The 12,713-nt window shown below is 31.8% G+C and overlaps 1 protein-coding gene across 1 annotated transcript; it reads right to left on the bottom strand.

The window, feature by feature from the left end:
* Positions 1 to 1,799: 1,799 nt before the first annotated feature.
* Positions 1,800 to 11,766, bottom strand: LOC123660823 (thioredoxin, mitochondrial). The gene is made up of 4 exons (XM_045595854.1): positions 11,374 to 11,766; positions 4,747 to 4,889; positions 3,165 to 3,329; positions 1,800 to 2,025 (listed from the first exon to the last, which is right to left on the bottom strand). The coding sequence occupies exons 2-4, from the start codon at positions 4,882 to 4,884 to the stop codon at positions 1,897 to 1,899; spliced, it is 432 nt and encodes a 143-aa protein (XP_045451810.1). The 5' UTR covers positions 4,885 to 4,889; positions 11,374 to 11,766; the 3' UTR covers positions 1,800 to 1,896.
* Positions 11,767 to 12,713: the final 947 nt, after the last annotated feature.

The raw sequence follows: 12,713 nt of genomic DNA, 5'->3' as shown, positions 1-12,713 counted from the left end.
AAAAGTAACTACTTAAGTGCTTATATAAAAAGGTACATCAACAATTTAAATAGGTTATCTACATCTAAGTAGTGTTACCTTAAAATATCGAACCTCATATTAAGAATTCTTTGCACTCCTCTGATAGAGTATAGGAGCAAATAAAAAACGATACTTCATAAGCATAAAGTTGGAACTTGGTGTTTATAAGCAATCTAGCTAACATCCTGGATCAGAAATCAGATACACAGCGTAAACAAATTTTATAAAACTTATCGAAACAAATTACTTGGTATAACAAATATGTCTAATTTCCTTTAAGCTTTGTTATATCCAATTTCATAATGCAATTACATGGTTAAGTTAATAAATTCAATAATAATTATACTGACTACGTTATACAATGTAAATTTTAGAAGATAAAATAATAAAGAAAAAACAAGAAAAGAAAGAAAAAAACAAAAGATAAGCCAATAACAATATCTTTATTAAATTTTAACAATACAAATAACTCGATCGTAAACGTATAACTTACTTTAACTCAATAAGCGTTATTTACAATTCGATATAAATCTAATAATAACATCATGATTATTTTAATATTTTATATATAAAGAAAAAACATGCGAAACCGGCGCATTGGAATTCTCTATTATTTAAAAGATGACTTGTCTGTAATTGTCTATTAATTTCAGGTCTCGATATTCAGAAAACGATTCGTTATATATACGAATCGTTCAATTGCGAATTATTCGGTAGTATTCGAACGGGGGTTGAAGTTTAAAAGCTTTGATATAAGATGCTTGCTTAAATGTAGTTTAATACATAATAACATGTATATGTTTCATATAGAATTAATTAACACAGAAAACCTATAAATGTTTAAAAATTTACATGTTACTATTTATAAAACTACGTTTTTTTTTAACCAACTTCAAACAAAGGAGGAGGTTCGCAATTCAGTTGTATTTTTTTTTCTGTTTACTCATAAGTTTTTATCGAGTGTACCGATTTCGATGATTATTTTTATATACAGAAGCTGGTGCTTGTCATGAGGTTACATTTATGGAGCGAGATCTGACAAGTGATTGTTGGCTTATAATACATTATACCCATATAATACATTTTAGAAGTCTGTTTTTTTTAGAACAAACACATGAACAGTGAAAATATAGACAATCACATTCATACTTCATAGCGTCCGAGAAACTTAATTAATAGGAAAGATTATACTTAGCTAAAGACAGAACAATCTCGCTTAAAGATTGTCTGGCTAAATATTTAATTTATTAGTAATTTATAATAATTATTAAATTAATATCATTGAATACAATTTCATACATATATTGTATATAATAGGTTCCATATTCAAAAAGTTTTTTTTTTAGAGCAGTAGGCGACAAATGACTTAGGTTCTATAATAAACATTTTATGTATATTTATGATAGTACATTGGATAAATATGAATGTTTTAAAAAATTCGTAGTATTAACAGTCATAATTTGTATTTTATTTTTATTTCGTGAAAACTTTGATTTTTTTTTTGTAATTATGACTTGATGGTATCACTTATTATGTTTAATATTTTTACGCATGGCAATTATTCTGTGTATAATTTCATATATTTTTAACTCATTTTGTAGTTAATATAAGATGGTAGGTACCCCATTTACCGTTTATCCTAAATAAGCTTCCTTTATATTGTCAACCCGTTTGTCCGCTGTATCTATATATATTAAACTACACTCAATTATATAAAATATACATATGAATTTAAAATATATTTTTAATGTCTATTTTTTTGTACGTATTTAGTAAAATAATAAAAATCTAAAATTAAAATAAAATTATCTATGGCCAGTTACTAAAATAATTTTCGAGGCGTGACATAAACTGAGTGAAAAAAAAATTCTTAGTCTATGGGTCTTTCTTTTTACCGCACATCTTGTCTATTAAATTTTGTATCATGTCGGTATCGACTAGACCAATAAACTTATCGACTATAAGACCGTTGCTTATCGCTATAACAGCTGGCACCGCTTTCACCTGAAAATAAAATTTAGAGATTTAACAAGAAACAAAAAAATCACTAACTGTGATATCGCTAACTGTGGTACTAACTAAAGATCCGCTTGACAAACTCAGCTATTTTCTATTTTAAGCTTTCTAATACTTTGTATAAAATACTTATGAAATGAAAAATTAATAAAATTAGCACAGAATAGTAAAAAATTTCAAAAAGTGCAACGGATATTAATTTTTTTTTCAATCCATACAAATAAATAAAATTGGAGTGTCTGTTTGTACTATTAAAATAACTGCTTTTTACTAAATGGATGTATACACGGTACATATACCAAAATAACATTTTTTACAATTTTTATCTGTCTGTTTGTTTGTTCCGGCTCATCTCTGAAACGGCTGGACCGATTTTGACGGGACTTTCAATGGAAGATAGGTGATGTAATAAGGAGTAACTTAAGCTACTTTTATTTTAGAAATTTATTTATTTTGTAACCGAATGAACAGTATTTTTTTTCTATTTCACGCGGACGAAGTCACGGGCACAGTTAGTATTATATAAAGAGAGAGTTTATTTTTATTAATATAATTACACTGAAACTAACTATATATTTCCAACAATAGGACAAAGATTGGTCCAGTACATAGGTAGCCAAAAACTTTTTTTTTTTTATTCTTTATTTTTAGGGACTTTTGTCTACACAGACATGCCAGCCCCATCATACCCTAATTCTCACTATGTCTAAGAAATGGAGAAAGAATCATTGATGATGTAAGATCATATTAACTAACAAATTTGCTGCATCAGACAAAGGTTCTGTTAACACAGAATAAAAGTACCCATATCAAATTTATTTATACTAAATCGTTTCATCAATGATTCTCTCTCCGTTTCGTATTTATAACATTCACTTAGCATGTGGTGTACATCATCTAGCAGGCCGCATGTGTCAATAAATGGCTGCAATAGGATTTTTCCATTACATAGGTAGCCAGAAACTTAGTTCCTGATACCCTACCCTATTGTTAGTGTAGTAGAAGATCTGAACTATGAAAGATCTTCACCCATTTGTGTAATGAATAAAAAATAGTTTATATTTACTTTCTCATCGCGAACGGACTGGCTGAAAAATTCAGAACTGTACCATTCTAAGAATACTAACTTCAAAGGTATGCACGAGGTCAGCGTTCTCTTCGACGTCGACTATGGCCAGATCCAGGTTGGTCAATGGATCGATTAGCTCCTTCAGTTTGGGAGTCAGGATCTTGCAGGGTTCACACCAGTCTGCGTGGAAATTCACTATCACAGGCTTGTCGTTATTCATTACCTAGAAAAGAAGATTAAAAGGTTAATCTATACAAATAAAAATCAATCACAGCTTTCTAATGATAGAAGATAATAATAATAAATATCATATAACATCTCTGGTCGTCTGTTCTTATGGTAAGCAACTTAATGTTTGTGTTACAGGTAACAGCCGACTGTTATAACTATATTTTTTTTATAAAGATACATATAAATAATACATATATAAATATATAAATACAAATATAACACCTAGACTCAGGCGGGAATCGAGCCCGCAATCCGCGGAACAGAAAGCAGTGCCACTAGAAACTGTGCCAACGGGCTAGTCATAGATCCGAACCTGTCGATCTTCACCGAGTTGATAATAGAATGAAACTTACTTTATAATAAATTTAGTATATTAGATAATATACTAGCTGACTCGGCAAACGTTGTCTTGCCACTAAACGCTATTTAAAATAGGGGTTGGTGGTAGAAGGGTGAAAATTTAGGGTTCTATGTATTTTTCAATGCCAAATCATAATAAAATAAAGAATAAATAATTTATCTAAAAATTAAAAAAAAATTAGGTGTGGACTACCCTTAACATTAGGGGGATGAAAAATAGATGTTGTTCGATTCTCAGACCTACCCAATATGCACACAAAATTTTATGAGATTCCGTCAAGCCGTTTCGGAGGAGTTTAACTACAAACTCCGCGACACAAGAATTTTATATATTAGAAGATTAGATTAAAAATGGGTTGCCTAAAAAATCCTTGACTATTTTACATTCTCAAAAACAGCCAAAGTTTTCAATGGAATCTGGGGTCTATTAGTTTACGGAGGCAACATATCCAAATTAACTGAATGTCATTTCTGAGAAAATTTATCTCCGAATTTTAGTCAAAAGGGGAAATTCTACACATTTCGAACACATTCGAAATTTTTGATATGATGATTTTATTTTCGGTTTAAGCGATCGATCCCCGCTAGAACGGTCAATTTTTGATATGATATTTAAAAATGTGTAGAATTCGTAATGTGTGGGTAACACAAAAATAAAATCGTACATATCAAAAGGGGAAAGTCAACTGAGGTAGGGTACAGCAAGAAATATCCTGCTGAAAATCTCGATCAGCTCGACTAGGGGGGGACTGGGGACTATCTTGACCTTACAGAAGATCACAGGTAAATAGCATTGCTTTGAAGTAAAGTTGTGTTCTTGTGATGAATAAGGTGACCAAAACTGCTGGTGAGGGTCCGGGGTAGAATCGGCAACGCGTTTGGGATGCTTCTGCTGTTGCAGGCGCGTATAGGCTATGGTAGTCGCTTGCCATTATGTGAGTCGTACGCTCGTTTACCTACCTAGTTGTATAAAATAAAATTTATACAACTAGGTTTAGGTCAACTTTTTGTCCTAGTAAATATTATTTTCTGAATGTGATAGACCTTACCTTAGTAACAAATTCTTGATTATTCTTAACCAGTATAGTTTCATTGTGCACTATTGAAGTTGATATCGTTTTTGATTTCCTCAACGCCGCCAACCTGCGCACCGGAGACCGAAGTCCCTGACATATAACGCTACTCATTGTTTCTGAAAACAAAAGAAATAATTATAATTAAGGGGCTACACTACCTCAGCTCGAATTCAGATTTCACCAGTACTGACACACATGAGAATTGAGAGCGCTTCTTGTTCATCGCGCGAATTATATGTATTTTCTCCCCACAAACATTACCAACCAATAGTGACCAATTACCAATAGTTATTTTTTTTAAAACGCAACATATAAAATGTTCTTCATACTTATTTCAATTACCATGCTTAATCTCAAGTTCATAACTTCTATATTTACTGAGATATTAAGGTTTTAGTACAAAAATAGAGGTAACTTTGCAATTTTTTTGTATCGAGAAAATTTTATGGAATCGTGTTTTCGAAACATATGAGAGATAGTTTATGTTCTGAACTTTACCATACACAAATTTCAAACTTAAATATTCAGTGGTTTGGAAGATATGGACATCCTGCCGAGTGGAAAATAAGCAATTTGAGGTAGCATACACTTTTAACATCTGTAGCAATTAATCAAGTTCTGCAATTTAAATCTTCTTAAAGGAACACAAAATTTATTTATTTATTTATTTATTTACAGAAGAAAAAAAGATACAATCTATGTGATAAACAGTGCAGCAAAAACAATGAAACAAGAAAATAATAATCTGTGAAAACTAAATATATTTTTTTTTTATTAAAATATTTTATAAAATCGTTTGGTTGTTTTTATTGTTTCTCTTATCTATATTATATAAGAAGAAATTGTCTGTTTGTACAGATTTGATATTTTATTTAATAATAATAATAATCATTTATTTCAGAAATATATTAAAATTATTAAATAGCAAAAATTACATGCCACAGAACAAAAACATTATTAATTAATGACAACAATAAAATATTTACAATGTTATGAAACTAAAAATACCAATCCGTTTAAAATTCACTTTAAGTAATAAATGTAACAATATTACATAAGCAATATAACTTACTTTTAAATTATAGAATAATATTTCAATTACTCACATTTCAAGAGATAAAATTAAAGATACTATCCACTATCAAAGAAATATTATAACTGATAAAGCAATGCCATACCAAACATATACAGTTTATCTTTTTCTGTAAACCTTCCTGTAGAACTTCGTTCTACATTTGACTTGAGATAATTGTGTTTGCTCGCAAACGAAAAAAAACCGACTTCAATTACATCGACGTAGATCGACGAAAAAATAGTCTAGTAGCTACGCGTTATCAAAGATTACTCAAAAAGTAGTTATCAGATCTCAATAAAATTTATATGTGACCACATGACAAACATCAGCTTTCGATTAAATTAAAAATTATTAAAATCGGTACACCCAGTAAAAAGTTATTGCGGATTTTCAAGAAGTTTCCTCGATTTCTCTGGGATCCCATCATCAGATTCTGGTTTCCTTATCATGGTACTAAACTAGGGATATCTTCTTTCCAACAAAAAAAAAAATTATCAAAATCGGTACACCCAGTAAAAAGTTATTGCGGATTTTCGAGAGTTTCCCTCGATTTCTCTGGGATCCCATCATCAGATCCTGGTTTACTTATCATGGTACCAAACTAGGGACGTTCCCTTTTCAACAAAAAAAGAATTAACAAAATCGGTACATCCAGTAGAAAGTTATGCGGTATAATACAACGTAGGTCGACGAAAAAAGCGTCAAGTAAAAACGCATTATTAGATATAACTCGAAAAGTAGTTGTTAGATCTCAAATAAATTTAAATGGGACCAATTGGCACACACCACCTTTCGATTAAAACAAAATTTATCGAAATCGCTCTACCCGGTCAAAAGTTTTGATGTAACATACATAAAAAAAAAAAAAAAAAATACAGTCGAATTGAGAACCTCCTCCTTTTTTGGAAGTCGGTTAAAAAATAAAGTCGAATTGAGAACCTCCTCCTTTTTGGAAGTCGGTTAAAAAAACAGTCGAATTGAGAACCTCCTCCTTTTTTGGAAGTCGGTTAAAAAGATAATTTCATAAATTTTTACTGGCTGTAACGATTTTCAAACAACCGATTTTGTATTATTATTTACGTGTACTTGTTGATGTAATATGGAATCGTTTTTTGTTTTTCTTTGTAAGCAAACGCGATTATTTTGGATTTTCTTTTATGATGTATAAAATTGTCCTAATAATTTGTCCTAACAATAGCTATAATCGTTCGGAAGTTATGCAAGACATACGGATATAGACTATTCACGAAATAATAGATTTTTATTTATTATTGCAGTACAAATTGATGTTTAAATAGTAGCTGTTAATACGTTTATAAAAATTAATTATAAATATTATTCAAGTAGGATTTTAGATTGATTGATTGATTCAGCCTGCAGCATCCTACGGCTGAGCATAGGCCTCTTTCTCTGGAGGAGAAGTCTCTCTCTGCTTATTCCATCATGCTGATCCACTGCAGATTGGCGAACATATTCCCTACTATGGGTAATGATTGCTATCAGGTGTTTATGATAACAACTGGGCCCAACAGCTTAAAGTTCTCTCGGAGGCCTGGTGGGAGACCCACAGGGACAGACACCCAGACATATTTGTACAAATACAAATCATCCATCCCGAGCAGGAATTGAACGTGGAATCGCCATTGTTTTGGCACCTAAACTACGAGTAAACTAGTCATGTTAAGATTTTAGGTAGGAAAGCTTTCTGCCTATTAGGAAGCTATCCTTATAATTTATAATAACTTATTAATGCAGTTGTCAGAGCAAATGTTAGTTTGACAAGAGGTTCCAAGTTCAATCTGCTATGTTCACAATATTGTGTTTGTGCTGTGCACATATCTTTGAACTTCATAACAGGATGTTGTTTAAGGCAGTTTTATCATAATTTTAAATTGTGTTTTATTGTTTGTGTAAAAAAAAAACAACTTAAGAGTCAATCATAACGCAATAACCTATAGTTATTTTTTATACTAGCTGCCCGGACAGACTTCGTTCTGTCAAAAGTTAATAGATTTTTATTTATATGTATAATTTTTTTTTTTTAAGTATTAATACCTTCCAATAAATTAGCCGAATTGGTCGAGCCATTCTGGAGTTATGCGCTTAGCAATATTCCTTTTTATTAATATAGATTTAAATTGCATAACGTTTTATATTCAAATTTCTACTTAGAATGAAAGATTTGACATTATAAATCACACTGTCAATTTATAAAGATAGATTCAAATTATAAATATGGTAAAAATAGGGTCTAAATATCTAGTGGGTACAATAAATATGTCCCGTAAAATCTATACTAATATTATAGAGCTTAAGAGTTTGTTCCTGTTAACACGCTAATCTTAGGAACTACTGGTTTTAGCACCGGATCTACTATATGGCTTTTAGGGCTTCAGCCCAGAGCCCGTGGATTTAAGGCCCATAGTCAAGTCAAAATCAAAAATAGACATTAATGCGAAAGAATCCATAATTTTATGAAATTAAAACCATCGTATGGTTTGCAGACCTGCGAATCCTATGATTAATTAAACCCATTCAATTCATTTAATTCAAGCCTATGTTCTGGTGTTGGTAATTCGAACTGACAGTTAAAATGTTCGGATGCTATTACACATTCATCTCAATCGTGGTCAAATTAGGTAAATATAAAGTAAGTTGTATTAGCCCAGGGCCCCCTAAACTCACGGTCCGGCCCTGTCGGGTTTACATTGAAAAATTATTTTTGTTGGGTAGTCATTTACTCAGGAAGGCTATAGGTTGGTATTTCTTCTTGCGGTGCCTCTCCGACTAGCGAAAGTCAGCTTTGCATACTTTGGTTTATTCTTCGCGAGGCGAAAGAATTCGGCGGTGCTCGCGACACCTGTCCATTCGCGGATGTTGCGTAGCCAGGACTTTTTTCTGCGACCTACGGTTCGTTTTCCAGCAACTTTTCCCATCATGATGAGTTGTAACAGTTCGTATCTATCGTGCCTAAGCACGTGTCCCAGATATGCGAATTTTCTCATCTTGACGGTCTGCAAAAGTTCGCGTTTCTGATTGATGCGTCGCAGAACTTCCACGTTCATGATCTTGTGAGTCCAGCTAATGGCTAGCATACGCCTATATGCCCACATCTCAAAGCTTGTATTCGTTTCCTAAGGTCTTCTTTAAAACAACGTAAAAATCGAATACGCAAAGGAATCTTAAGTCTGCGCTTGCATAGTACTTTCTTCATTTTGTTAAAGGTACTTGGGGCTATTTCAATGCGAGTCTTAATTTCCTGATCGCTGTTCCAGTTTTCATTAAGCCACGTACCTAAGTATTTATATTTGCGCACTCTTTACAGTTTTTGGCCACCTAATGTGACGACAAAGTCGACATTATTGTTCTTGGATATGACCATGACTTTTGTCTTTGAAATGGCCGCCGTTGTAATCTTAAGGCCGGTTTTTTCACTACACTCATTAACTGTAGCGACTAATATTTTAATGTCTACAGGAGATGATGGTATAAGGACTGTATTGACGGCATATTTAATGTTATTAATGACCTGACCATTTCCTTTAACTCCGCAGTGCAGGTCCTCGATTGCTGCCGCTATTATTGTTTCAGAGTGCAAGTTAAATAGCGTAGATGATAATATATAGCCCTGTCAAACTCCCCTCTTAATTTTGACAGATTTCGTTTCCTCTTTATCAACTCGAACAGAAGCTCGCTGATTCCAATACAAATTCTGGGTGATTAGTATATCCTTGTCATCTTTTAGATGATCCGATATTATGCACTATTACAACTAAGCGATCCTGTAACACTCTATCAAAAGCTTTTTCGTAGTTGATAAAACAAAGGAAAACATCCTGCTGCATATCTCTACATTTTTGTCCTAGAACCTGCACCGCAAAAAGTGCCTCTGTTGTGTCCATTGCTGATCTAAAACCTAATTGGCTGTCTGTGAGTTGTTCGTCAAACTTAGCTCTTGTACGTTTGTGAATGATGTTTAAAAATAGTTTTAAGTACTTGATTCATAAGGCTAATTGTTCGAAACTCTTCGCACTTTTTCGCATTGGCTTTCTTAAGCAGTGTAACGAAAGTAGACACCAACCAGTCCTTGGGTAAGTAACCAGAATCATACACGGAGTTCATGTAATTTACGAGGGCATCTTTGTTTTCTTCTTCTATACGTTTAAGTACCTCTATGTGAACATCATATGGACCAACTGCTTTTCCCGTTTTAGCTTTTCTTAGAGCCTTTGTGACTTTATCTTTTAGGATAGAATACCCGTCATTCAGATCACAAGGTACAGCCAAACTTCATGAATTATCAGCAAATATTGAGGAAATGTACTGTTCACATAGGTGTTTTTTCTTTTTTTATGTCTAATATGGGGACATTATGTTCATCTATGAGTTGGTGTGTGGTCTTTCTATATCCAATAAAGGATTTTATCTCTTTATGGAGGTTAAATGCATCATGTCTGGCGTAGAGGTCTTCCACAAAATTACACTTGCATTCATACCAAGTATCGCAGACAAACTGGACTTCACGACGAATTTTTCTGTCTAACTCTTTATATTGATTAAAATTTTTGTAGTCTCCTTTCTTTCATAAGATCGTAAAATTTTTTCTGTTTAGGAACCCAATGTCTTTTCAGAAACTTCATGCCAAAATCTAGAATTTTGTTCTTTAGCAGACTCCAGGACTCCTCCACCAAATACACTGTTTCATTTTTCGCATCAACTGACCATTCATTTATAGGTTTCACTAGGGTCACTAGGTTTATTTCATGGTTCTTCATCATCTGGAGCAATTCTCTTTGTAAAAATCTTTAATGTCGTGATCTGGCCCGTCAGCAGTGGGAGCGTATACCTGAATGATGTTGATGTTTCTTGGTATAGCCTCAATTTGAAGCATCATGGTTCGATTTGAATTCGGTACTAATCTTACAGTTGTATTAAGGTGTTTGTGTTTATGATTACTCCCACATTGTATTTATTGGAGGAATCATGAATCACCAGAGTAATACATAGTATAATCATTATCTATATTGTGTTTACCATTGCCTTTCCATCTCACATCACTCAGACCCAAGATATCAATTTCTAGGCGTTTCATTTCCATACATATCTTATAGATTTTTTCTGGACTCTTTAAGCTTCTCACATTCCATGTTCCTAACTTCATTCTTTTTTTGTTATTGGTATTTAGTGAATTTAATTGTAAGATCTTTTATTTAGATATTTTTTTTTTACACAGGTAACAACCCTATTGTACATTTTGAATATTATAATTTAAAAAAAAACAATTTTGACAAAGTCAAAGTTTTTGGTATCTGGAAACATACCAAAAACATGAAACAAAAGATATTAAAAATAACAAGCGTATTATATCATAAAAATTTAAACCACTACAAAGCATATATAGGTAAACAACAAACAAATAATATTAATTGTTGTAATTAGATATAATTTGTTAGTAATTTACATATCTCATTGTTAGATAAAAACTACAGTAGATAAAGGAAAAACAATCAGAAAATCATACTCACCAGTGTTACAATTTAGATATTTTTTTTTAAAACATTGCACTTGTTGCTTTTCCACAGATAAATCAAAGCGTTAAAAAAAACAATTGAAAACTAACAAACAAAAGCGCAAGAATCACAGAAACGAGACATGATATTAATGACGCAAGACTTCCGTTGTTTTATATTAAATAAATATAATACAAAAGTTACAATATTCGAAAAAGAAAACGTTAATTCAATGAAAACACGGCTAACGTTTACAGATCTCCGGGACGGTACCAAGGACAAAATATAAAAAAAGTACAAAATATACAGCCCCGCACTAATATTAGTCATTGTTATGCATTTCAAAACCTTCCGTTAGTACAAAATTGCATACACTGATACCATTACTTTATATTTCAATAATCATGCAGGATATTCAAATTACTTCTAATGATAGAGATTCACAAATGTATCATAGGTATTATCTTACACGTTTATATTATGCAGTTAAAGCCAAATTTTATAAACATAACAATTCAAGTTCTGCCAAAACGAGAAACGATTAACGTTAACGAATTTACAAAATCACAAAAGTACTACGACACGATTTTGTATCAACATTCCTTGGGTGAAAATCAAATGAAAATTTGGAAATCAAACTAATGACAGTTGTCGACATTCGTTGACATTTGACATACATTAGTGCATTCACAGATTATTGAGCAGCGAACAAACTATCGAATATCGAATGCGTCCGTTGAACGGTTGATTAACTATTAAACAGTAGTTTCGGATTTCGGTGTTTGATTGATATAATGATATGGAAATATAACTCTCATTAGATCATGTCGTCTATAACGTAATTCTTATTAGAACGGCATAGTTGTCTGTCTATCTCGGTGTCAAAATAATTTATCAATATTAATTTATTATTTATTATTAATTTATTATATATGTTTACAAAAACTATGAGGAATAATAATCATCTGTAGCTCTAGGTATGTGCCGTTATGATATTTTTAAATTTTAAGAGATATTTGTTTACTGGTTAAAACTCTTAGAATGCAGTAAAAAGGTAATAATATGTAAATAATAGTGTAATCAACGATATTTATCCAATAATATTTTTAAGTACGTAGAAAATCGTAGCGTTATTTTGCATTAATTATGTTCTAAATAAAAGAAACATCGGGCTCGATGGCCAGACTGCTATCAAAAAATTTGCGTGCAACGTATGTTTGCAACGTGCGTTTTAATAGTTTGCTTCCCGCTTATGAGATACTGTGCATCCAATAAACATAATTATAAAAAAATCTTTTGTTTGACTATTAAAGAAAAATTATGACCATAATAATATTAATAAAAAAGGAAATTAG

This window comes from Melitaea cinxia, chromosome 16, assembly GCF_905220565.1.
Source record: "Melitaea cinxia chromosome 16, ilMelCinx1.1, whole genome shotgun sequence".
Lineage (NCBI taxonomy): Eukaryota > Metazoa > Arthropoda > Insecta > Lepidoptera > Nymphalidae > Melitaea > Melitaea cinxia.
The sequence above is the reverse complement of the archived record's forward strand: the minus strand, read 5'-3'. Positions and strand labels throughout refer to the sequence as shown.